Source organism: Panthera leo, chromosome C1, assembly GCF_018350215.1.
Source record: "Panthera leo isolate Ple1 chromosome C1, P.leo_Ple1_pat1.1, whole genome shotgun sequence".
NCBI classification, from domain to species: Eukaryota; Metazoa; Chordata; class Mammalia; order Carnivora; family Felidae; genus Panthera; species Panthera leo.
In genome coordinates, this window is record NC_056686.1 from 21,320,526 (window position 1) to 21,346,837 (window position 26,312).

Consider the following 26,312-nt stretch of genomic DNA (forward strand, 5'->3'; position numbering starts at 1 on the left):
TCCGCCCTCAGGGATCCAGGAACTCCGCGCCTAGCCGAATCGTCGGAAAAACCCGGAGTGGCAAATCCGGGCGCGGCCCTGGGCGCTGGAGTTTCAGAGCTTGCGCAGAAGGCGTCCGAGGCGCATGCTCCTTGGCGGTCCCGGACCCCGCGGTCTGGCTACCGCGCTGGCCTCCTTGGCCCACGGAATTCCGGGCCGGCTGCGGACATGGCGGCCAGCCTGTGGATGGGCGATGTGAGTGAGGGCGGCTGCGCGGGTCCGAGGAGGACGACTCTTAGTGCCACGGGGGAGGAAGAGTCTGAGGCGGAAGGGTCTTGGAATCCCAAAAGGGTGGAAGTGAATGGGGAGGGGAGTTCTTTGGGTGACACAGGAGGGTCCCAGCATTTAGAAGAAGGGACCGAGTCTGAGGGTGGGGGTTCCTGGCCTTTCACCTGGGTTCATGCATGGAAGGGAAAGGGAGGTTCTTTAGGGGGATAGCATGGCAGAACCCCAAGGTTGAAGGGCGCTGTGGCTCTAGGACTGGAGGGGTTACTAGATCCAGAAGGGAGGCCCCCTAAAGGGAGCAAGTTTGAGGGGACGGAGGCAAGGGATTGAAAGGTGGGGATCAGGCCACTCTGTAGATGAAAATCTCCCCTCCCTCACCCCGCCCCCACCAGCATCGCGTAGCCAAACCCGCGTGGGCTCTGGAACCCGGACTGAGGAGCCTGCTTGCTGGCTGGCCTGAATCGCTCTGCTCTTGTATTTACGCAGCTGGAGCCCTACATGGATGAGAATTTCATCTCCAGAGCCTTTGCCACCATGGGGGAGACCGTAATGAGCGTCAAAATTATCCGAAACCGCCTCACTGGGTACATTTTCTCCTTCGATCTTCTCAATTCTCCGTTAATAGACCATGCTGCAAGTGTCATTCTGAGAGTGTAAACATCACAAAGTCAGGGCTTCTCACCCCTAATAATAGTTAATATAACGTTATAAACGCTAACATTTTGGGGGCTTATTGAGAGGAAGTGTAGCATATTGCTTGAGGACTGGCCTCTGGAACCAGACTGAAAGTTATGTCTACTATTGTGACCTTCCGCAAATTACTTAACCTCTCCATCTCCTGACACAACTATGAAAATGGAGGCGATAACAGCATCGCCTTCAAAGAGTTATGGTGAGGATTAAATGAGTTAATTCACGTTCATCATTTAGAACAGTGTCTGGCATATGGTATATGCTCAATAAATATAAACAGATTACAGTATGCTTAATTATAAGCACTTTTTTTTTTGTTTGTTTATTTTTGAGAGAGAAAGAGAGCGGGGGAAGGGCTGAGAGAGAGGGAGATAGAGAATCTGAAGCTGGTTCTGCTCTGTTAGCTCAAAGCCCAATGCGGGGCTGAAACCCATGAACTATGAGGTCATGCCCTGAGCCAAAGTCCAACACCCAACCTACTGGGCCACCCAGGTGCCACAGTAATAAACGCTTTAAAATCACTTTTTTAATAGATTTTATTTTTAAGTAATCTCTACACCCAACATGAGGCTTGCATTCACAACCCTGACATAAAGAGTCGCATGCTCCACCGACTGAGCCAGCCAGGTGCCCCTAAAGTCAGACAAATACGTCTGAGCTAAGTACTATTATTAGAGAAGCTTCATAACTGTCTTAAAGTTTACAGAGCTATTAAATGACAAGCCAGGACTCAGGTCTGTTCTTAAAGCCATGAGTGCTCTTAACTCTTGTGTGTCATTCACTTAAAAAGTTATTTATAGAAATAATACTATGTGCTGTTGTTCTGGGTTCCCTGGATAGGAGGCTGAAACAAACCATAGTCCTTCCTCTCATGCAGTTTACTACGTTCTAATAGGGAGATGAAACAGTAAATATGGAAACAACAAAATGCAGAGAATATTTTGAGATAGTGGTGCTATATTGCCTCCAGATTCTTCCTTCTCTTGGGAGGAGGGGGTCTTAGTTTTCCTTAGGGTTCTAGTTAGAAAAGGGAGGATTCTTTTATCAATTGTCAGTATTTACTGAGCAGCTACTCTGCCCCATACTCTACTAAAGTAGCTTGCTAAAACATCACATGGCTGGGGGTGCTTGGGTGGCTCAGTCGGTTGGGCATCCGACTTCGGCCCAGGTCATGATCTCACGGCCCGTGAGTTCGAGCCCCGTGTCGTGCTCTGTGCTGACAGCTCAGAGCCTGGAGCCTGCTTCCGATTCTGTGTCTCCCTCTCTCTCTGCCCCTCCCCGGCTCAAACTCTGCCTCTCTCTCAAAAATAAATAAACACTAAAAAAAATTAAAAAAAAATAAAACATCACATGGTTGAAAAATACAGATGAGAGGTATGAACTGCAGTCAGTTTTGGCTATTTGGTTGACAGGTACTTTGTGTATTCAGAGTCTCAATACCTGTTACTGAAACCCAGGTTTGGTTGCCTGTAGTTGGAAAGGCCAATACTCTATAGAGATGAGTTGTTTTTTCTTCTCGCCCTCCCACCCCCAAGAGAGGAGTTTTAATTTGAAAGAATAGGAGCTTTATTCAGGAGGTCAGCCACCTGAGGAGAAGGCAGACTCTTGTCCAAAAGCCTACTCCAGGGGTGCCTGGGTGGCTCAGTTGGTTAAGCATCCGACTTCAGCCTAGGCCTTGATCTCACCGTTCCTGAGTTCGAGCCCCTCATTGGGCTCTGCTGACAGCTCAGAGCCTGGAGCCTGTTTTCAGATTCTCTGTCTCCCTCTCTCTCTCTGCCCTTCCCCCACTCATTCTCTGTCTCTCTCTCAAAGATAGCTAAACATTCAAATTTTTTTAAATAAATAAAAATAAATAAACAAAACAACACACACGCCCACTCCAAGGTTTCTCCTGGCCCAGAGATTTTAAAAGTAATTTAGGGCAATTAATTATAGAAGTGCAGTGGTCTATGACAATTGTGTTTTTTTGTTTTTGTTTTTTTTTAAGTTTATTTTACTTATTTTGAGAGAGAGAGAGTATGGGAGGGGCAGAGAGAGAGAATCCCCACTCTGACAGTGCAGAGCCCGATGTGGGGCTTGAACTCAAACTGTGAGTTCATGACCTGAGCTGAAATCAGGAGTCGGTTGCTTAACCTCTTGAATTATTCGGGCACCCCTCTATGACAGTTCTTGATTACACACAGGCTCAGTGGTGCCAGCGACAGATGTTGTCACAGGGCTCAGAGGTATTGCCAAAGGGCCTGGTTCCTTGGTGGTGGTGGTGGGGTTTGGTTCCTTGGTGCCCAGGGTGGTACAGGAGAGAAGAGCTCTGTTCTTTCTAGGAAAGGATGCATGATCTATAAATGTACAAAGAAAGGTTTAGTTAGTCAATCACATGGGATAAGGGTGCTTGTTAGAACTTAAATACTACTAGGTTGGCCAGAGGGGCTGAGACGCTTCATACCTAGGATTTTCTGACTGGTACATCGTGCCAGCCTAAATATTTTTCTTTTTCACTCTTGTAGACAGAAGGCCCCAGATAATCAGCTACTGGTATGAAAACAAACATTCTGTAGTACTTTCTACTTTACTGAAATGAGATTTGGAACCATATCTTCCTATCCGTTACTAAACTCTAGCTGTTTCTTACGCTGATACTTACAGACACATTGCATTTTTATTCAGCCTCACTTGATAAAAGACTTTGAAGAGGCTTATAAGAATACTGTAGAATGAGTAAATGCAAATTTAAAAAATAAGACCAGAGGTGCCTGGGTGGCTCAGTCAGTTGAGTGACGAACTCTTGATTTCGGCTCAGGTCATGATCTCATGGTTGTGAGATCAAGCCCTTAGGTGGGGCTCACTGTGAAGCACAGAGCCTGCTTGAGATTCTCTGTCTCCCCCTGTCTCTGTGCCCCTCCCCTGCTCATTCTCTCTCTCTCTCTCAAAAATGAATAAACATTAAAAGAATCATTAAGAATGCAGTTGAGTGGGGGGTGCCTGGGTGGCTCAGTCAGTTAAGTGTCTGACTCTTGATTTCAGCTCAGGTCATGATCTCATGGTTCGTGGGATTGAGCCCTGAGTCTGGCAGTTTCTTATATACATCTGCCTTATGACTGAGCAAGTCTAGTCTAGGTATTTACCCAAGAGAAATGAAAACATCTATCCACCAAAAATAGGAATTGAAAAGAGTGTTCATAACAGCTTCAGGACAATGGCTGAAAACTGCAAGCAGTCCAGATATCCACAGATAGGTAAACAGATACATATTGGTGTTTTCATACAATAGAATCCCACTCAGCAATAATGAATGAATGATGAATCTCCATCATTAGGCTGAATGAAGGGGTGCCTGGCTGGCTCAGTTGGTGGAGCATGTGATTCCTGATCTTGGGGTCATGAATTTGAGCCCCACCTTGGGTGTGGAGTTTACCTGAAGAAAAAAAAAGGCATTATGCTAAATGAAAAAAGCCTTACTGTATGGTTCCATTTATTTAAACTTGTAGAAAATACAAAATTGATGTATGGTAAAAATAACTCAGTGTCTAGAAGATTTGTGCAGTTCTCTGTGTGTATATTTCACTGCTTGTAAAACAAACAAAAAAAAAAACTGTAAAGAATAATTGAATAATATGCATGTTGAAGTAATTGAGGGAAGCATACCAATATCTAAAACCTAATTTTGGAATGTATCAGAAAATAAGGATAATAAGTGGGTAGAGGGATGAATAGATGGATAATTGTGTAACAAAATAAGTATAATAAAGGGTTAATTATAGGTGGTGGATATGTAGGTGTTTGCTATACAATTCTTTTTTTTTAAGTTTTTTCTTTTTCTTTTAGTAATCTCTTCATCCAATGTGGGGCTCAAACTTATGGCCCGAGACCAAGCGTTGCATGCTCTTCTGACTGAGCCAGCCAGGTGCCCCCAATTCTTTTCATTTTTATGTTTGGAATTTTTTACAATAAGATGTTGGGGAAAGAATGTAGTCAGAATTCAACTCCAACCTGTGGCACATCCCAGCTGTGTGGGTTAAGGCCTACTGTAGAATCCTGCTAGGTCTCCGTGTCCCCTTCTAAATGGGAGTAATGGTTTCATTCACCTCGCAGAGTTAGTGTGACGATTCAGTCAGTGAGAGATGGTGCGTGTGAAATGGCCAACACAGAACCTGGCCCATAGTGAGTGCTTTGTAGTCTTCAGCTCTTTTTTTTTTTCAAGTCCATGATTGAATTTTTTTATTTATTTTTTATTTTTTAGAGAGAGCACGAGAGCAGGGGAGAGGGGCAAAGGGAGAGAAAGAGAGAGAGAGACAGAGAATCTTAAGCAGGCTTCACATTCAGTGGGGAGTCCGAGGCTGGGCTTGATCCTGCTGGGAATGGCCAGCAAACCCTGCCCTGATGGATGAAAGATTACTCCACTCTTTGCTAAGAAAGAGAGGAGAAGGCACGGGGTCAGGGTTCACAGACTAAGACCCTGTTTGCCTCACTTATACTCTCATTTATGTTCAAAGGGCGTATAACATTTCAGGCAAGCAAAAACAAAGGGTGCCTGACTAAAAGGTGAATAATCACAAGAGACTAATCAAATCAGAGAAATATGGAAAGTGGCTATGTGTCCTATTATTTTGCTAAACTTTGTATGCAATGTATAGATAAGGGAGTTCCCCAAGGACTGCAGAAACACCTGGAAGGGCTGGCCTCCGGGCTAGGGCATAATGCATTGAGGCCTCTGGCATTCCAAGAAACCCACGCCCCTTCCAAGCTTAACTGCAGCCCACCAGAAATCTGTGTTACATTTTAGCTAGCCCACGTTGTGTATAATCTCGTCATCCTCAGTAATAACGCCAACCCTGGGATCCTGACTAGCGGAAATCAAGAGTTAGTTGCTTTACTGACCGAGCCACCCAGGTGCCCCAGTAGTGGGTAGCTCTTACTAATGGTGGTCTTCACATCTGTGAGCCTCAAGATTCTCACACATAGAAGACACAGATTTGGCCCTTCATTCTTCTTAGCATCAACAAACATGGAGCTCATAGATCCTGTTCTGTGATCCTTGGGCACAAGCACTGCTATTACCCATACCTTCTTGGCTTTGTGTCCATATGTTTATTGGAACTAAGGATCTTGAGTAATATTTCCAGAAAAGTTAGGATTATTTCACCGGTGATACCTGTAAGGATGATGTTAAGGAAAATTAACTGTTTTCAGTATAAATCTCATAGTAGAAGGGATGTCAGAGGATATAGCCATATCCTCCTACTTCCGTCTCTTTAAAAAATAGAATATGGGGGATCTCCTAGACATCTCGCAATTAGGGTCCATGGGTTTACTTTGTCCAGCCAGCCAGATTGTAAGTTTCTTGAGGACAGGACTCTTGTTCTTCAGCTCTGTATCAGCCTGACCTGTGGTAGGTGATCAAGAAAAAAAAAACACTTTAAATTGTGAAAATTTTCAAATAAAACTACAAAGAATGGTACAGTGAACACTAATATAGTCACCACTGAATTTTGTTAACATGTTGCCATATTTTCCTTATCTCTCTCTTTAACTGGATAGATGTAGATACATGTTTCTTTTTGCTAAATCATATGAAAGTAAGTCACAGATGTTGTGACAGTTTACCACAACATATTTAAGCATACATTGCCAAAAACTGGACATAACCACAATGCTTCTATCATACTAACAGCATTAACAGTGATTCCCTGATACCCATCAAACGATACCCAGATAATTCCCATATAGTGCCCAGTCTACATTTAAATTTTTATATTTGCCCCAAGAATAGCTTTTTATAGCTTTAAAAAAAAATTTTTTTTTCCCCAAGTCAGATGAGTAGTGTGCTAAGGTTGTAACAGGGTTTGAGGAAGGTACATATCACAAAAGTATGAACACTCAGTCATCACACTTAATGAACTAAAGGATCATCTCCTCTTTATTTATTTATTTATTTATTTATTTATTTATTTATTTATTTTTAAATTTTTTTTTTAACGTTTATTTATTTTTGAGACAAAGAGAGACAGAGCATGAACAGGGGAGGGGCAGAGAGAGAGGGAGACACAGAACCTGAAACAGGCTCCAGGCTCTGAGCTGTCAGCACAGAGCCCGACGCGGGGCTCGAACTCACGGACCGTGAGATCATGACCTGAGCTGAAGTCGGACGCTTAACCGACCAAGCCACCCAGGCGCCCCTATTTATTTATTTTTTAATGTTATTTATATTTGAGAGAGAGACAGAGAGTGCGCAAGCCTGGGAGGGGCAGAGAAAGGGAGACACAGAATCTGAAACAGGCTCCAGGCTCTGAGCTGTCAGCACAGACTATGTCTCCCTTTCTCTCTCCCTCCCCCACTTGTGCTTGTGTGCTCTCTCTCCCCCCAAAATAAATAAACATTAAAAAAAAGAAAAAAAAAATGCTCACCTCTTATCTTTTTTCGTAACACTGACTTTTTAAAGAGGTAAGACCAATTGTCTTACATAAGGTTCTACATTCTGGAATCTAGTTTAACTTTCTGGACTTAATTGCTTCCTTTTGGTGGTGTTTTACTTGTTCTGTCCCTAATATTTCCTGTAAACTGGACATTAGATCTAAGGGTTTGATTGGATTGTATTAAATATATATATATTTTTTGTTTATTTTTGAGAGAGAAAGAGAGTGAGTGCAAGTGGGGGATGGGCAGAGGAGGACAGAGGATCCAAAGCAGGCTTTGCACTGACAGCAGCGAGCCCGATGTGGGACTCAGACTCATGAACCATGAGATCATGACTGGAGCCAAAGTCAGGCATTCAACTGAGCCACCCAGGTGCCCCGTATTATATTAAATATTCTTGACAAAAATACTTCATAGGTGATATAGTACATAAGTAAATGTTTACTAGATAGATGAGTGTGGGACTCGCCCAGATTGGCAATCCTTACATTCAGGTTTGTAAATTAGTTTTGAACTAGAATATAAGAGGGAACAAAAAATAGTACAGGCTCTGATTAGAAAAACATTTTTCCTTCCCCTCAGGCCAGGGCTTAGTCTCATCTGAGAATCCCACCTTTAACCATTCTCTTTCTCTTGTTTGCTTTCTTTCCAGAATCCCAGCTGGCTACTGTTTTGTAGAATTCGCAGATTTGGCCACAGCCGAGAAGTGTTTGCATAAAATTAATGGGAAACCCCTTCCCGGAGCAACACCTGTAAGGACACTTAGATAATGATGATGTTGCCATTTTTATTGTCATCGATAACTATCATTTATTGAATCCCTACTGTATACTTACATTATTTAATTTAATCCTATAAAAACCCTGAACAGTAGGCATTGTTATCTTTGACAGACCAGGAAACTGAAGCTCAGGGAAGTGAAATAACTTGCCCCAAGGCAACACAGGTAGTAAGTACAGAGCCAGGATGCAAACTGAAGATTGGTTGCCTCTAAAATCCATGCCCTTTGCGCTGTGCACTTCTGCCTCCCTTAACGGAAGACTTGAAACCCCAGACCTCTGCCTGACTGAGAAACTAGAACAGGCTGGCGGTAGTGAGGACACGTTTCAAGAGAGTTACATTCTGCTCTTCCCACAGTTACTTAGCTTACAGCTGCACCAAGCTGGCACACCTGGGCTCATAGAACCATGGAGCTGGCAGTGCCCTTAGCGATCATCCGTGCAACCCCCCCATTTTATACAGGAGAAAAAGCTGAGGCTTAGAGAGGGGGAGATGTTTTGGCCAAGGTAATTTATTTCAGTTTTTTTCAAATATTGTTTGGCTCTTGAAATGCCCTTCTCTGTTTTAGTTTGTTTGTTTTTAAATTTCTAGGCAAAACGTTTTAAACTGAACTATGCCACTTATGGGAAACAACCAGATAACAGGTAAGCATAGGGTAACCCCAAGGTAGCCTCAAGCCCCAGGAAATGTCTAGATAGAGACAAGATGCATCACTGTGTTGGGCTCTACCAAAGAGACGGTTGAGGAGCCAAGTTTGGTCCACTTTGCCTTCCTCCCTAAGGATGACTCCTTCCCCTTCCCCACTGGGGCTTCTTGTCAAGACCCATGTATTCTATTTGGGCCCACCTCTAGCCTTCCTCCCTGTTACCCATAGTAAGAATTGACCTGTTGTAGCAACATAAATCCGTTCAGCTTCAACTTTTCGGGGTGCTGTTCAAAAGCTTTAAAACAATGTATCAAGAGTTTAAAAAACATATGCACCCACTGACCCTGTAATTCTACTTTTCAGAATTTATTCATGGATGTATGCAAAGATTAGCCTCAAAAGTGTTCATTGAAATATTACATATAACGGGAAAAATTGGAGAAACCCCAGATAATCTAATAATTGAGAAGTGGTTTACGTGACAATATGTTTATTAATTGGAATATTGTGTATCCATTAATAAGTCATTGTAGCAAAATAGGACATGTCAAGACATTGGTGATATGTTAAAAGTGAAAAAATGCTAGAAACAAAATGAGTTATACCCAAGTTTTGTAAATTCAAAAAGAGAAGCCCAAGGGAAAAAAAAAAGAAAAATATAACAGTGTTCATAGTGATTACTTTTGAGTGGTTGGGTTGTTGGTAATTTTATTTTTCTTTTGTCCTTTTGTGTATTCTGATTTTATTTTTTTATTTCTTAATATTTAGTTATTTTTGAGAGAGAGAGAGAGACAGAGTGCGAGAGGGGGAGGGGCAGAGAGCAAGGGAGACACCGAATCTGAAGCAGGCTCCAGGCCCCAAGCTGTCAGCACAGAGCCTGACTCAGGGCTTGAACTCACGAACTGATATCATGACCTGAGCTGAGGTTAGATGCCCAACCTACTGAGCCACCCAGCTGCCTGTTGTATATTCTGATTTTAAAGAAGGAATATATATCATGCTTGAACTAAGAAAATAATAATGAGTTTACATGTTTGATTTTTTCTTTTTTTAAGATTTTATTTTTAAGTAATCTGAACTTAAACTCATAGCCCAGAGATCAAGAGTCATACGCTCCACTGACTGATCCAGGCAGGTGCCCTGATTTTTTCTTTTAATAATTTTTCTAGAATGGGGGACCTAGGGTGGCTCACTTGGAGCGCCCAGCTCTTGATTTTGACTCAGGTCATGATCCCTAGGTCGTGGGATTGAGGCCCAACATCGGGCTCCATGCTGAGTGTGGAGCCTACTTGGGATTGTCTCTCCCTCTCTCCCCCTTTCTCCTTTCCCCCTCTCCTGTTTGTGCTCTATCTCTCTAGAATAGAATAGAATAGAATAGAATAGAATAGAATAGAATAGAATAGAATAGAATAGGAGTAGTTTATAGCAGCACTATCAATAATAGCCAAAGTATGGAAAGAGCCCAAATGTCCATCGATGGACGAATGGGTAAAGAAAATGTGGTGTGTATATATACATATATGTGTGTGTGTGTGTATACACAATAGAGTATTACTCGGCAATCAAAAAGAACGCAGTCTTGCTATTTGCAACTACGTGGATGGAACTGGAGGGTATTATGCTAAGTGAAATTAGTCAGTCAGAGAAAGACAAAAATCATATGGCTTCACTTATATGAGGGCTTTAAGAGACAAAACAGATGAACATAAGGGAAAGAAAACAAAAATAATATAAGAACAGGGAGGGGGACAAAACAGAAGAGACTCATAAATATGGCGAACAAACTGAGGGTTATTGGAGGGGTTGTGGGAGGGGGGATGGGCTAAATGGGTAAGGGGCACTAAGGAATCTACTCCTGAAATCATTGTTGCACTATATGCTAACTAATTTGGATGTAAATTAAAAAAAAAAAAAAAAAAAAAGAATGACTATTAAAAAAAAAGAATAAAATAAAGGCATCTGGATGGCTCAGCTGGTTAAGGGCCCAACTCTTGGTTTTGGCTCAGGTCATGATCTGTTTGTGAGATCAAGCCCCATGCTGGACTCTAACTTGCTTGGGATTCTCTTTGTCTCTCTCTTTGCCCCTCCCCTACGCTTGCACACCACCCCCCCTCAAAATAAATAAACTTAAAATATATATATTTAAAATAAGAGGTTGACAAGATGTGGCCTGACTTGTGTCACCTGCAAGCTAAAAATGGTTTTTATACTTCTAAAGGGTTGTGAAAACAGAAAAAGCAACAGAGACCATAGGTGCCCCACCAAGCTTAAAACTTTTATTGTCTGGCACTTTACAGGAAAAGTTTGCTGACACACATTCTAAAAGTTAGGGGATTTCATCCTAGCTGGGGTTTCAGGCTTTAGGACATAAGGTCCAGTTCTCATTCTCTATCTTTCACTATTTCAACTAAAAATATGCAGTGAGGGGCACCTAGAGCACACAGTTTTTGATCTTGGGGTCATGAATTCGAGCCCCATGTTGGGCATAGAAATTACTTAAAAAGGGGAGCCTGAGTGGCTCAGTCGGTTAAGCGTCTGACTTCGGCTCAGGTCATGATCTCACAGTTCGTGAGTTCAAGCCCCACGTCGGGCTCTGGGCTGACAGCTCGGAGCCTGGAGCCCGCTTCAGATTCTGTGTCTCCCTCTGCTGCCCCTCGGCCGCTTGCACTCTGTCTCTTGCATTGTCTCAAAAATAAATAAAAACATTAAAAAAAATTTTTTTTTTTGCAAAGAAATTACTTTACAAAAATGCAGTGAATACAGAATGTGTAGGTTTCTCCTTTGAGATCCTCTGACCGGGTCCCCCCATCTGCACTCAAAGCCAAACAGGCTTTGTTCAGTGAGTAAGGGACTTGGGACAGGGGGCTGCTTCCATAACTCTTCTGCCAGGGCTGCCAAATGCAACACATTCAGACCTGGTTAAGGGCCCATCAGATGTACTGTTCCCTCAGAAGGCCCAGGAGGTTTACCTAGAATGGGCCAAAAGAGCTTGTTAGAACAAAGGTTTTGGTGATTGTCTCTGAATCTTGTTCTCTCCTCTCAGCCCTGAGTACTCCCTGTTTGTGGGGGACCTGACCCCAGACGTGGATGACGGCATGCTGTATGAATTCTTCGTCAAAGTCTACCCCTCCTGTCGGGGAGGCAAGGTGGTTTTGGACCAGACAGGCGTGTCTAAGTAAGACCTCATTGGTTACTGATGCCTACCCCGTTCCAGCATTTGTGTTTTGGATGGAAATGTTAGAGCAAGGCCATGGAGCACGGTGGTTAAGAGCATAAGCTCTGGAGCTGGACGTTCTGGTGTGAACCCTCACTCCAATACTGGCTGGGGATAATGTGGTAAACACGTCACCGAAGCTCTGACCCTGTTTCCTCATCTGTGAAACAGATGCGGATTGATAGTATCTGTTCATAGGGCTGATGTCAGAGTTACAGGATGTGATATAAATAAAGCGATAGGAAAGGCTTTGTAGATGTTTGCCATTTTATTTATTAGTGTTACTTCAAAAGTGGAAAAACCTCAAGAAAGGCTTATTCTTGATCAGAGTAATAGTTATAAGCATGAGGTTGAGTTACAAGCTTGGGGCCTTGATCTGAATCCTGATTCTCCAGTGATGTCGGGCAAGTTATGAACCCCTCTGACCTCAGTTCCCTCCTCAGGAAAATGCAGATACCACCATTATCTAATTGTTGGGCCGTTTGATGAGACGCTCAGCACGGTGCTGGGAAATAAAAAGTGCTCATGAAATGTTCACTATCATTCGTTGATCCCCCAAGTAGAATATGAGTCCAGCAGAGCAAGAACCTTGTCTGCTTAGGACTGCTGAGCCCCAGTGCCTAACACCATACCTGGCGAACAGGGCAGACGCAGGAAGTATTTGCTCAGTGAACTTCTATGGCTGTTACTACTACCATACTGATGATAATAATATTTCCAGTAGATTGGGTGGGAAGCCTCTGTTTGGGAAGGAGCCCCATCAGTGAAGGCGTGGAGGGGAACGGTGAACGAAACTAGGGATTCCCCCAGATCTCAGGATCCTCCAGCGCTGGAATCTTGGATCGTTCTACCTACAGCATGCCTCCACTGATGGGGATCTCATCCCTTCCTACAGAGTTTGAGGGACTCTCTCTCTTTTCTGTTTTTAAACTTTACCTTCATCACATTTGTGATCTAAATAGTGTGTCTGCTTTTGTTTCCTACAGGGGCTATGGTTTTGTGAAATTCACAGATGAACTGGAACAGAAGCGAGCTCTGACTGAGTGCCAGGGAGCAGTTGGCTTAGGGTCTAAACCAGTTCGGCTGAGTGTGGCAATCCCCAAAGCGTGAGTCGTGCACTGGTGGGAAGGTAGAGAGCCTCTGGACTGATGCCAGCCTGGACGCTCCTCATCTGCTTGGTGATAATGCGAGCTTCCGCATGCTGGACGTGAGACTGCAGGGAGGCATAGTTTAGGTCACAGATAATGAGTGCCTGTTACTTGCTAGGCTGTGTTCTGGGCATTGGAGATGAAGGAACATAACCCTGCCCCTCCAGAAGCTTACAGTTGGGAGAGAGCTCTGACTGGTGAAGGCACATACATTCGGACATGGCTGGTAGCAGTGCTGGGAAAGCAGTTGGGCTCTGCATTCTCCCATGTGCTTGCTCTTTGCCCCGTAGTGTCACCATTAGAGATTTATCCACAGAACTGATGAGAATTGAGCAGAAGGAAAGATATTATACCCAATTTTAACTATGGGAATAGCTAAAAGGTAATGATCCTAAACACTACAGAATATTATGTACATCACTATCATACCTGTCATGCCAGTCAGAGAGCCCTTCTTCCCTTACAACTCCAAGCAGGTTTTTCAGTCAGAAGACAACTGCTCTCTGCATAGAATCTTCTATCCTTTGGCCAAAGCAGTGGTTCTCAACTGGGGACAGTTTCATCCCACAGCGGGACATTGGCGACACCTGGAGACAATTTTGGTTGTCACAACTTGTTGGGGAGGACATCTAATGAGTGGAGGCCCGGGATGCTACTAAATGTCGCACAATGCACAGGCCGGCCCCACCCGAAAGACTTGTCTGCCTTGCCCCCAAGTCAATAATGTGAAGGCTGAGGAAGTCTATGCCATGAGTGGCAGAATGGCTGCATTCTTGGGGCAGAATTTCCAAATGGCCAGGTTTTTCTGTCTTTTTTTTTTTTTTTTTTTTTTTTTTTAATTTTTTTTTTTCAACGTTTTTTATTTACTTTGGGACAGAGAGAGACAGAGCATGAACGGGGGAGGGGCAGAGAGAGAGGGAGACACAGAATCTGAAACAGGCTCCAGGCTCTGAGCCGTCAGCACAGAGCCCGACGCGGGGCTCGAACTCACGGACCGCGAGATCGTGACCTGGCTGAAGTCGGACGCTTAACCGACTGCGCCACCCAGGCGCCCCTGTCTTTTTTTTTTTTTATTGGGTTCTAGTCCTAGGCTGCCAGTTTTTTCTTTCTTTTCTTTTCTTTTCTTTTCCTTTCCTTTCCTTTCCTTTCCTTTCCTTTCCTTTCCTTTCCTTTCCTTTCCTTTCTTTTCTTTTCTTTTCTTTTCTTTTCTTTTCTTTTCTTTCATGTTTATTTACTTTTGAGAGAGACAGAGACAGAGTGTGAGGCAGGGAGAAGCAGAGAAGGAGACAGAATCTAAGCAGGCTCCAGGCTCTGAGCTATCAGCATAGAGCCTGACGCAGGGTTTGAACTCATGAACAGGCGATCATGACGTGAACCGAAGTCAGATGCCTAACCAACTGAGCCACCCAGGTGCCCTTCTCTCTTTCTTTCTTTCCTTTTTTTTTTTTTTAATGTTTTATTTATTTTTGAGAAAGCCCAAGTGGGGGAGGGGCAGAGAGTGAGAGACAGGGTCTGAAGGGGCTCTGTGCTGACAGCAGTGACTCCATGTGAGGCTTGAACTCATGAACCGTGAGATCATGACCTGAGCCAAAGTTGGGCACTAACCGACCGAGCCACCAGGGTGCCCCTAAATGGCAAGGTTTTTCAAAGCAGCAAAAGATTTGGAGGTTCTTTGTAGCTTAACTGTATTTAATACATGGAAGATCAGTTTGAGTAATTTCCCCTCAAAATGTTATTCTATACTATATAAAACATTACAGAAAATATTTAAAAGAAATTTCCTCATTATCCTAAAATGACTAATTATGATTTCTGACTTCCAAAGTTTACTTATTTATTTTGAGAGAGAAAGAGAGCTCTTGCGAGGGAGGGGCAGAGAGAGAGAAAGAGAGAATTCCAAGCAGGCTCTGAGCCACCATTGTAGAGCCGGATGAAGGGCTCAAGCCCAAGAACCACGGTCCATGACCTGAGCTGAAACCAAGAGTTGGATGCTTAATGAACTGAGCCACCCAGGCACCCAGTGTTTATTCATTTTTTAAAAATATTTATTTATTTATTTATTTTGAGAGAGAGAGAGAGTGTATGTACATGCCCCCGAGACAGTGGGGGGAGGGGCAGAGGGAGAGAGAGAGAATCTTAAGCTGGCTCCATGCCCAGCTTGGAGCCTGACACAGGACTTGATCTCACAACCATCAGATCGTGACCTGAGCTGAGATCAAGAGTCAGATGCTTAACCAACTGAGCCATGCAGGCACCCCTCTTTATTCATTTTTAATTACAGTAACAGTGCTCATTCTTTTTCCCCCAGTTTCCCTCATATACACATTCCCTTTCCGACATAGCTCTACAATCCTCACCATAATATTTTTAATAGCTTCAGGGTATCTTGACCGTATATTCTGCCTCAAGGTTCCTCAGATGTTGACATTGTTGGTTGTTTCTGACATGTTACCATTTATTCAGTCAACAATAACCGAGTTCCTACAACTCTGCGGGCCCTGACCTAGACTTTGGAGTTGTAGCTGTAATCAAGAAAAACAAAGTGCCTTCTGCAAGGAGGTTATGTTCTGTTCTATTTCCTGGTTGATCATTGTCAGAATTTGGGGCCTGCCTCTAGGGAAGCGCCATCAAGCACTGGGAATTGAGGGTGGTAAGGGTTCTCTTTGAGGATTCATCTGTAAGAGCTGAGTGTGGAGAAACAGAGCAGAAGTGTACAGACCCAGGCCAGGGAGATGACCTTCAATTATGTGAATATATCAGGAGGGTGGCAGACTCCTTGGAAGCGTGTCAGGGTAGTCGGAGGGGAGCATTAGCAGTTTCTAGCCTCACGCCGGGCAGGGAGAGGAAGTCTCTGCCACTAGACTTCATCCGGCCACCCCATCAGGAGGTGATGCTAAGATGGTCAGGCATGGTGTTGTCTAACTGCTCTAGCCGAGTCCTGCTCACCAAGCAGATGTTGCACTCGAAAAGAACTCGCGCTCATTCAGACTTTGAGAATTTGTGGTTCCTGTGACAGGATTGCTGTGGTAGGTCACCTCCTGCTTATGACTTGGTTTCCTCTCTAGCTTCACTGTGGAGATAGAATACACTAATCATGAGGACGTGAGTGCATTCCACACCATGTGGCAGTTACAGTTCTCCGTATAAGCCAGCCAGCGGGTGGTGTGGGCCTCTGCCTCCTGCGTATTTGGTGTGCACTCACGAGTCTGGCTCTCAGGAGTGTGATGACTCTGGAAGCACGTTGCCATGTTGTTCTTTTGATTCCTCCCACCTAGGACTGCTGGTCATACCCCAGGCCTGTCTCATAAGCCTACTCACACATGATTGTGTACATTTTTGAGAGCAGTGGATCCTTTTCAAGCTTGACATTCTGTCTTTGGTTAGCAGTGGCTAGGGTAGCCATGCAAGCAGGAGAAGAAAGCTGCCCACTGAGCCTGGGCCTCAGCCCTGATTTGTGAGTGCAGGATTATAGGAGCCTGGCAAGATGTCTTACATCTGTCAGAGCAGGTACTGTAGGTAACAGTGTGGTGTTCAGAGCATGAGCCTTGGAGCTGAATTTGGCTCCAGTCCTAGGTGTGGCCTTGGGTAAATCACTTAATCTTTTAGAGGCTCAGTATTCTCATCTGTATAATGGGAAAAACACATAATAGCTCTGCCAAAGGGTTGTGTGAGACTTAAGATAGGAGACTGTATATGAAAATCAATGGGCCCAGATCCTGAGTACCTACTCCGTAATGGTAGCTGTGACCACAGTGGTGCCGCTAAACCTACTGGACCTTCTGGAACACTTGTTTTGTGTGTGTGTGTGTGGCGAAGAGGTGATTAGACATTTTGTAGTTGACAAGCTTCTTGGATCATCCTAAATCCAGATTTTCCAGGCCTTGTTCACCTGAGCCTTTGTGGGTGGCAAAAAAACCAGCCCCCCAAGATCTTGGTAAGAGGACAAGTCAGTACTGACAAGATTTGATAAGAGAGACAAACCTAACCATTAAAACTCCTGACTGTAGGGGCACCTGGGTGGCTCAGTCGGTTAAGGTTTGATTCTTGGTTTGAGCTCAGTTTTTGATGTCACAGTTTCATAAGTTCGAGTCCCCCTGTCAGGCTCTGTGCTGGCAGTGTGGAGCCTGCTTGGGATTCTCTCTTTTCCCTCTCTCTCTGTCCCTGCCCGCTCGTGCTCGCTCGCTCTCTCTCTCTCAAAATAAATAAATAAACTTAAAAAAAAAAATTAAAGCAAAAACAAAACTCCTGACTGTAAAGCCTGGGCTCTGAAGCCAGATTGCCTGGGTGTGGATCTCCTATTAGCTATGTGGCTTTGGACAAATGATGTGGCCTGCATGTACCTCAATTTCCTCATCTAAAATAGGAATAACGTATTGTTCTTACATAAGGTTGTCGTGGGTTTTGAATGAGTTGATCTGCGGCAAGCACTTAGAACAGCCCCTGGCCACGTAGTAAGAGTTATGGAAACGTTTGTCTACATTTGTTTCTTTTTGCTTCTTTCTTCATTTAAGGAGCCGCGTGAAGCCAGTGGAATATAGTCAGATGTACAGTTACAGCTACAACCAGTATTACCAGCAGTACCAGAACTACTATGCGCAGTGGGGCTATGACCAGAACACAGGCAGCTACAGCTACAGCTACCCCCAGTATGGCTACACACAGAGCACCATGCAGGTAACCATGGTTCGGCAGACCTGGTCCTCTTGGGTATGTCGTCCTCCGGGGATCGGTAAGGGTGGCAGCTTGGACTTTAGAAAATATGGCAAAGAGGCAGCAACCGAGTTCCTCTTGTTAAAAATAAGGCCTCCCAGGGGCGCCTGGATGGCTCAGTCGGTTGAGTGTCCGGCTTCGGCTCAGGTCACGATCTCACGGTTTGTGAGTTCGAGCCCCACGTTGGGCTCTGTGCTGACAGCTCGGAGCCTGGAGCCTGCTTCAGATTCTGTGTCTCCTCTCTCTGCCCCTCCCCACTTGTGCTCTGTCTCTCTCTGTCTCAAAAATAAATAAATAAATGTTAAAGAAAAAAAAAAAAAGGCCTCCTGGCCTTGGGCCAGGAGTTCACGCTGCTTCTCATCCCCTCTCTGGTCTCTTGGCAGACATACGAAGAAGTCGGGGACGACGCATTGGAAGGTAAGAAAGGAGTTTGCTCACCCATTCCTCTGTCCTCTGTCAGCTGTTGCCGGGTGACCGCCCTGTGGCTGGCACTGTGCCTGTAGCTAGATGCTGAGGAGTGCAGTGTGGAGCGTGCTCTTGAGGAGACTGACTTTTAGTGAGAGAACTAGTGCTTGTGTAATTAGAGTAAGAACTGAGTGTGTCCCCCAGCGGTGTCTGTGCAGGTCCCAGAGAGCCCGGAGGGAGCAGCTCAACAGGAGAGAGAGCTGGTCACTCCCTAGACGTGGGCCATTCGGTCCCCAGATGCAGTTCTCCAGCAAAACTGTTGCCTTGTATTTGTTTGATAATTTGTAAAATTCATTTTCTATTTCATGTTTTAATGTTTCTATATATTTTACATTACATTTTTTCCTCATTTTTTTCAAGTTTATTTATTTACATAATCTCTACCCCCAACATGGGGCTCGAACTCACAACCCTGTGATCAGGAGTTGCACACTCCACTGACTGAGCCACAAGGCACCGCTCTCATTTTCAAGTAATAGTTACTTACCATTGAAAATTTGGAAACTATAGTAACATATTGATGAAGAAACTGAAAATCACCCCCATTTGCGACATAGTAATAGCCATTATTATTTTTTAATTAAAAGCATTTACTGGGGCACCTGGGTGTCTCAGTCACTTAAGCATGACTTCGGCTTGGGTCACGATCTCGTGGCTCCCAGGTTCAAGCCCTGCATCGCACTCTGTGCTGACGGCTCAGAGCTTGGAGCCTGCTTCGGATTCTGTGTCTCCCCCTCTCACTGCCCCTCCCCTGTTCACACTCTTTCTCTCAAAAATTAATAAACATTAAAAAAAAAGCATTTATTGTAATTTTTACTGAATTTAACAAGAAAAAGGAAAGTAAAACTGAAGGAATTGCTAACCTTCAAAACTTTTCAAGGGAAATATTAGTAATTAAAGGATTCTCTAAGGCTTGAAAAAATTATGAAAAAAAGTTTTTCAACATGTTTCTGAACAGATGTTAAGGTTTTGGTTTTTTTTTTTAAGTTTATTTATTTATTTTGAGAGAGACAGACACAGTTCGAGTGGGGGAGGAGCAGAGAGAGAGGGAGAGAGAGAGAATACGAAGCCACGAGAGAACACCGACTGAGCCACCCAGGCACCCCTAAATAGACGTTGAGTTTTAAAGAAGTAAAACTCTTCTGGGTGGCTCAGTTGGTTAAGCGTCCAACTTCTGCTCAGGTCATGATCTTGCGGTTCCCAGGTTTGAGCTCATACTCTGTTTCTCTCTGTCTCTCAAAAATAAATGAATGTTAAAAAAAAAGTATACAGTCCAATATATTTTTTTAAAGTTGTATTCGTTTACTTAAAGCACAAGTGGGGGTTGGGGTGGGCAGTAGTCACAAAGTTGTACTATCATTACCACTAATTCCAAAAGAAACTCTGCAGCCATTAGCAGTCACTCTCCGTGTGCCGGCCCCCTCCAGTCCCTGCCAGCCGCTCATCTACTTTCTGTCTGTTTGGATTTACCTATTCTGGGTTTTGTTGTTGTTTTAATTTTTTTTAATTTAAATAAATTTAATTTTTTAAATTTACATCCAAGTGAGCATATAGCGCAACAGTGATTTCAGGAGTAGAGTCCTTAGTGCCCCTTATCCATTTAGCCCCTCCCCCCTCCCACAACCCCTCCAGTAACCCTCTGTTTGTTCTCCATATTTAGGGTCCCTTATATTTTGTTCCCCTCCCTGTTTTTAATTTTTTTTCATGTTTTTATTTTATTTTGAGAGAGAGACACAGTGTGAGTGGGGAAGGGGCAGAGAGAGAGGGAGTCAGAATCCGAAGTAGGCTTCAGGCTGTGAGCTGTCAGCACAGAGCCTAATGCGGGGCTTGAACTCACGGACTGTGAGATCATGACCTGAGCCGAAGCCAAACGCCCAACCGACTGAGCCACCCGGGTGCCCCCCCCACTCCCGTTTTTATATTATTTTTGCTTCCATTCCCTTGTGTTCATCTGTTCTGTGTCTTAAAGTCCTCATATGAGTGAAGTCATGTGATATATGTCTTTCTCTAATTTTGCTTAGCATAGTACTGTCTAGTTCCATCCACGTAGTTCTGAATGGCAAGATTTCATTCTTTTTGATTGCCGAGTGATACTCCATTGTATATATATACCACATCTTTATCCGTTCATCCATCGATGGACATTAGGGCTCTTTCCATACTTTGGCTATAGTTGATAGTGCTGCTATAAACATCGGGGTGCATGTGTCCCTTCAAAACAGCATACCTGTATCCCTTGGATAAATACCTAGTAGTACAATTCCTGAGTTGTAGGGTAGTTCTATTTTACATTTTTTGAGGAACCTCCATACTGTTTTCCAGAGTGGCTACACCAGTTTGCATTCCCACCAACAATGCAAAAGAGATCCTCTCTCTCCGCATCCTCGCCAACATCTGTTGTTGCCTGAGTTGTTCATGTTAGCCATTCTGACAGGTGTGAGGTGGTATCTCATTGTGGTTTTGATTTGTATTTCCCTGATGAAGAGTGACGTTTAGCATTTTTTCATGTGTCAGTTGGCCATCTGGATGTCTTCTTTGGAGAAGTGTCTATTCATGTCTTTTGCCCATTTCTTCACTGGATTATTTGTTTTTTGGGTGTTGAGTTTGATAAGTTCTTTATAGATTTTGGTTACTCACCCTTTATCTGATAGGTTGTTTGCAAATATCTTCTCCCATTCTGTCAGTTGCCTTTTAGTTTTGCTGGTTGTTTCCTTTGCTGTGCAGAAGCTTTTTATTTTGAGGAGGTCCCAGTAGTTCATTTTTGCTTTTGTTTCCCTGGCCTCTGGAGATGTGTTGAGTTAAGAAGTTGCTTCAGCCAAGATCAAAGAGGTTTTTGCCTGCTTTCTCCTCGAGGATTCTGATGGATTCCTGTCTTACATTTAGGTCTTTCATCCATTTTGAGTTTATTTTTGTGTATGGGGTGAGAAAGTGGTCCAGGTTCATTTTTCTGCATGTCCCAGCTTCCTACTTGCTGAAGAGGCTGTCTTTATTCCGTTGGATATTCTTTCCTGCTTTGTCAAAGATTAGTTGGCCATATGTTTGTGGGTCCATTTCCGGGTTCTCTATTCTGTTCCACTGATCTGAGTGTCTGTTCTTGTGTCAGTACCATACTGTCTTGATGATTACAGGTTTGTAATACAGCTTGAACTCCGAATTTTTTTATTTATTTATTTATTTTATTTTATTTATTTATTTTTTTTATGTAACAGACTGTAGGTTTTTTTTTTTTTTTTTTCTTTTCAATATATGAAATTTATTGTCAAATTGGTTTCCATACAACACCCGGTGCTCATCCCAAAAGGTGCCCTCCATCTACCCATCACCCACCCTCCCCTCCCTCCCACCCCCCATCAACTCTCAGTTTGTTCTCAGTTTTTAAGAGTCTCTTATGCTTTGGCTCTCTCCCACTCTAACCTCTTTTTTTTTTCCTTCCCCTCCCCCATGGGTTTCTGTTAAGTTTCTCAGGATCCACATAAGAGTGAAAACATGGTATCTGCCTTTCTCTGTATGGCTTATTTCACTTAGCATAACACTCTCCAGTTCCATCCATGTTGCTACAAAGGGCCATATTTCATTCTTTCTCATTGCCACGTAGTACTCCGTTGTGTATATAAACCACAATTTCTTTATCCACTCATCAGTTGGTGGACATTTAGGCTCTTTGCATAATTTGGCTATTATTGAGAGTGCTGCTATAAACATTGGGGTACAAGTGCCCCTGTGCATCAGCACTCCTGTATCCCTTGGGTAAATTCCTAGCAGTGCTATTGCTGGGTCATAGGGTAGGTCTATTTTTAATTTGTTGAGGAACCTCCACACTGTTTTCCAGAGTGGCTGCACCAATTTGCATTCCCACCAACAGTGCAAGAGGGTTCCCGTTTCTCCACATCCTCTTTAACAAATGGTGCTGGGAGAACTGGACAGCAACATGCAGAAGATTGAAACTAGACCACTTTCTCACACCATTCACAGAAGTCCGAATTTTTTTAATAAGATTTTTTTTTAACGTTTATTTATTTTTGAGACAGAGAGAGACAGAGCATGAATGGGGGAGGGTCAGAGAGAGAGAGAGAGAGACACAGAATCGGAAGCCGGCTCCAGGCTCTGAGCCATCAGCCCAGAGCCCAATGCGGGGCTCGAACTCACGGACCGTGAGATCGTGACCTGAGCCGAAGTCGGACGCTTAACCGACTGAGCCACCCAGGCGCCCCAGTCCGAATTTTTTTAAATGTTGATTCATTTTTGAGAGAGAGAGCATGAACAGGGGAGGGGCAGAGGGAGCTAATAGAATCTGAAGCAGTCTCCAGGCTCTGAGCCGTCAGCACAGAGCCCGATGCGGGACTTGAACCCACAAACTGAGAGATCATGACCTGAGCTGAAGTCAGACGCTTAACAGACTAAGCCACCCAGGTGCCCCCCCCCCTTTTTTTAATTGGGCTTCATGCCCAGTGTGGGGCTTGAACTCACAACCCTGAGATTAAGAGAGACGTGCTGTACCCACTGTGCCAGCACCCCAGGGCATTTTAAATAAATGGAATTGTGTATAATGTGTGGGCCTTTGTGAATGGCTTCTTTCACTCAGCATAGTGTTTTCAAGGTTTGTCCATGTTGTAGCATGTGCCATTATTTCATTTTTTATAGCCAAATAATATTCCATTGTGTAGATACCCATTCGTTTTGTTGATAGACATTTGGGTTCTTTCCACTTTTAGTATTATGAATATACTACTAAAGAACATTCATGTATAAGTTTTTGTATGGACAGAGAAAAGTTTTCATTACCTAGGGATGAAATTGCTGGATCATATGGCAAACTCTATATTTAACCATTGGAGGAACTGCCAAACTTTTCTGAAAAGGCTGCAGCATTTTCTGTTCTCACCAACAGCTTATGAGGCTTCCAGTTTCTCCACATCCTCACCAGTGATTGTTACTCTTTTTCATTACAGCCACACTGGTGAGTTTCAAGTGATATCTCTTTGTGGTTTTGGTTTGCACTTTCCTAATGGCTAATGCTTTGTGCATCTTTGTATGCTTATTGACCGTGTGTGTGTAGATCTTTGGAGAAATATCTAGTCAAGTCCTTTGTCCGTTTTTAAGTTGGGTTGTCTTTGTATGTAGCCTTGCCAGAGTTTTTCATATTCTGTTCTGGATTCCAGTTCCTTGTCAGACTTAAGATTTGCAAATTATCCCATTCCATGACTGTCTCTACTTTCTTGATAATGTCCTTGGAAGCACAAAAGTTAATTTCCATGAAGTTCAATTTATTTTTTTTTGTTTGTGCTTAAATGCTGTTATCTAAAAGGCATTGTTTGTTTACACCTGTTTTCTCCTAAGAGTTTATAGTTTCAGCTCTTATATTTAGGTCTTTGATCCGTGTTTAGTTAATTCTTGCTTAAGTAAGTTCTTAATTCTTAAGAGTCTAGCTTTATTCTTTTGTCTGGTTATCTAGTTGTCCCAGCACCATTTGTTGAAAAACTATTCTTTACCATTCAGTGGTCTGCTACCCTTTTAGAAGACGAATTCACTATAAATGTACAGGTTGCATTTGGACTCTCAAATCTTATTCCATTGATCTATATGCTTATCTTTCAGCCACTGCCACAGTTGGTTTTTTTTTTTTTTTTTTTACTACTGTTACTTTGTAGTAAGTTTTGAAGTGGCAAAGTCCTTGACCTTTCTTTTTCAAGATTGTTTTGGCTATTCTAGATCCTTTGCATTTTTTTTTAATTAAAAAAATTTTTAATGTTTATTTTTGAGAGAAAGAGCATGAGTGGGGGAGGGACAGTGAGAGGGGGAGACACAGAATCCAAAGCAGGCTCCAGCTGTCAGCACAGATTCTGACCATGGGGCTTGAACTCATGAACTGTGAGATCATGACTTGAGTCGAAGTCGGACGCTTAACCGACTGAGCCACCCAAGTGTGCCTCCTTTGCATTTCCATCTACATTTTATGAGCCTCTCAATGTCTGCAAAACAAGGCAGCTGATTTTTATAGGGATTACACTGAACAATTTGGGGAGTATTGCTGTCTAAAAACAATATTGTGTCCCATTCCAAGTACATGGGATGCCTATTTACTTAGGTCTTCTTTAATGTCTCTAATTGTAAAATAAGTGTTGTAATGAATGTGTGTTTGTGTATGTGCATTTTATTGTATTTGTGTGTGTGTGTGTGTGTGTGTGTGTGTGTGTGCCTTTTAAACCAACACAAGATGGCAAGGAAAAGTATAAAATGTTAGCAGTCATAGTGATTAAGGAATTTTTTTAAACTTCTTTTATTACAGAAAAGTATGTAAAACAAGCATATAGTTTAATATGTAATTATAAAGCAATTGCTTGTGAAACCTTTATTCAGGGCAATAAAACATTGCCAGCCTCCAGAAACTATCCTTCCCCTAATCACAACCCTGCTAGGGGAAACTACTGTATTGATTTTCTCTTTATTATCACCTAGATATGCATCCTTAAATAATATGGTTTAGTTTTGCCTGTTTTTAACTTCATGTAATGCAGCTGTACTATAGATACGTCTTGCTTTTTTCATTCAACATTATTTTTTTTGACAATTTAAACCTTTTTTAAAGTTTGAGAGTGAGTGGGGGAGGGGTAGAGAGAGGGAGAACCCCCAAACAGGCTCCCCACTGCCAGCAGAGAATGCAACGCAGGGCCCAAATCCACAAACCATGAGATCATGCCCTGAGCCAAAATCAGGAGTTGGACACTCAACCAACTGAGCCATCCAGCCACCCCATAAACTCTTTATTTTTTAATGTTTATTATTTTGAGAGAAAAAGCATGAGCCTGGGGAGGGGCACAGAGAGAGGAGGAAAGAGAGAATCCTAAGCAGGCTCCACACTGTCAGCACAGAGCCCGACGCGGGGCTTAAACCCATGAACTGTGAGATCATGACATGAACTGATATCAAGAGTCAGATGCTTGGGGTGCTTGGGTGCTCAGTTGAGTATGACTTCAGCTCAGGTCATGATCTCACAGTTCTCGAGTGCTGACAGCTGAGTCTGGAGCCTGTTTCAGATTCTGTCTCTCCTTTCTCTCTGCCCCTCCCCTGCTCACACTTTCTCATATTTTTTTTAATTAAAAAAAAATTAAAAAGCCAGATGCTTTAACCGACTGAGCCACCGAGACACCCCTCACCTTTTTTTTAAATGAAATTCCAGTATGGTTAGCAGTGTTATTAGTTTCAGTGTACAGTGTAGTGATTTCAACAATTCTGTACAATCCTCCGTGCTCATTGTTGTAAATGTACTAACAGAGTCACCGTTTGTGAGATCCAATCAAGTTGTATGCAGCTGAGGTTCATTTTCACGGCTATGTAATGTTCCCTTTTAACAACAGTGCTTTGGATTTAGTAATTTTGATCAGATTTCCAGAACCCAAAATTGAAATAAAGACCACTCCAGGAAAGCCAGCGCACAGGAAGGCCAGAGATAAGAGGAGGAATAACAGCCGCCATCATCTGAGTACTGACTACACGTTCCATTCTCTAAGCAGGTTCTATTTTCATCCTCAGAGGAAGCCTGCAAGACAGTGGTATCCACCCCTGTGAGGCATGAGGGACTCTGACCGAGGGTAGGGAACTTCCTGAGGAAGGAGGAAGTCCTGGCAGTTGGGAACAGAGTCCAAGTCTCCCAGAGCTTCTCTTGGCGCTCGGAACCCACCCTTGCTTTTCTTGCAGACCCCATGCCGCAGTTGGATGTGACGGAGGCCAACAAGGAGTTCATGGAGCAGAGTGAGGAGCTGTACGATGCACTGATGGACTGTCACTGGCAGCCCCTGGACACAGTCTCTTCAGAGATCCCTGCCGTGATGTAGTCAGGACAAAGGACAAACAGAAACGGACTGTGTGATGGAGATAAGAGACTCCTTTTTAACAAAAGTATTGGAAGAACTTTTACCTTTTTGGAAACGTTTTGTAAGATTTTAGTAACCAACTATTCTGATTATGACTGTTCTTGCACCAC

General features: G+C 43.4%; 1 protein-coding gene and 1 non-coding gene across 3 annotated transcripts; one reads left to right on the forward strand and one right to left on the reverse strand.

Annotated features, from left to right (window-relative positions):
• Nucleotides 1-26,283, forward strand: LOC122227299 (tRNA selenocysteine 1 associated protein 1). Of its 2 annotated transcripts, none has more exons than XM_042951690.1 (9): nucleotides 1-234; nucleotides 751-848; nucleotides 8,021-8,120; nucleotides 8,740-8,792; nucleotides 11,838-11,969; nucleotides 12,995-13,114; nucleotides 17,668-17,830; nucleotides 18,250-18,283; nucleotides 23,220-23,571. In XM_042951690.1, exons 1-9 carry the CDS (start codon nucleotides 208-210, stop codon nucleotides 23,342-23,344), a joined length of 852 nt encoding a protein of 283 aa, XP_042807624.1. In that variant the 5' UTR covers nucleotides 1-207; the 3' UTR covers nucleotides 23,345-23,571. The 2 variants fall into 2 exon arrangements, with proteins under 2 accessions (XP_042807624.1, XP_042807623.1); XM_042951689.1 differs by lacking the exon at nucleotides 23,220-23,571 and adding an exon at nucleotides 26,027-26,283 and having other exon boundaries at nucleotides 10-234.
• Nucleotides 6,762-6,861, reverse strand: LOC122229088. Its single transcript, XR_006206946.1, has one exon. It is a non-coding gene; the product is annotated as a small nucleolar RNA U13 (small nucleolar RNA).
• Nucleotides 26,284-26,312: the final 29 nt, after the last annotated feature.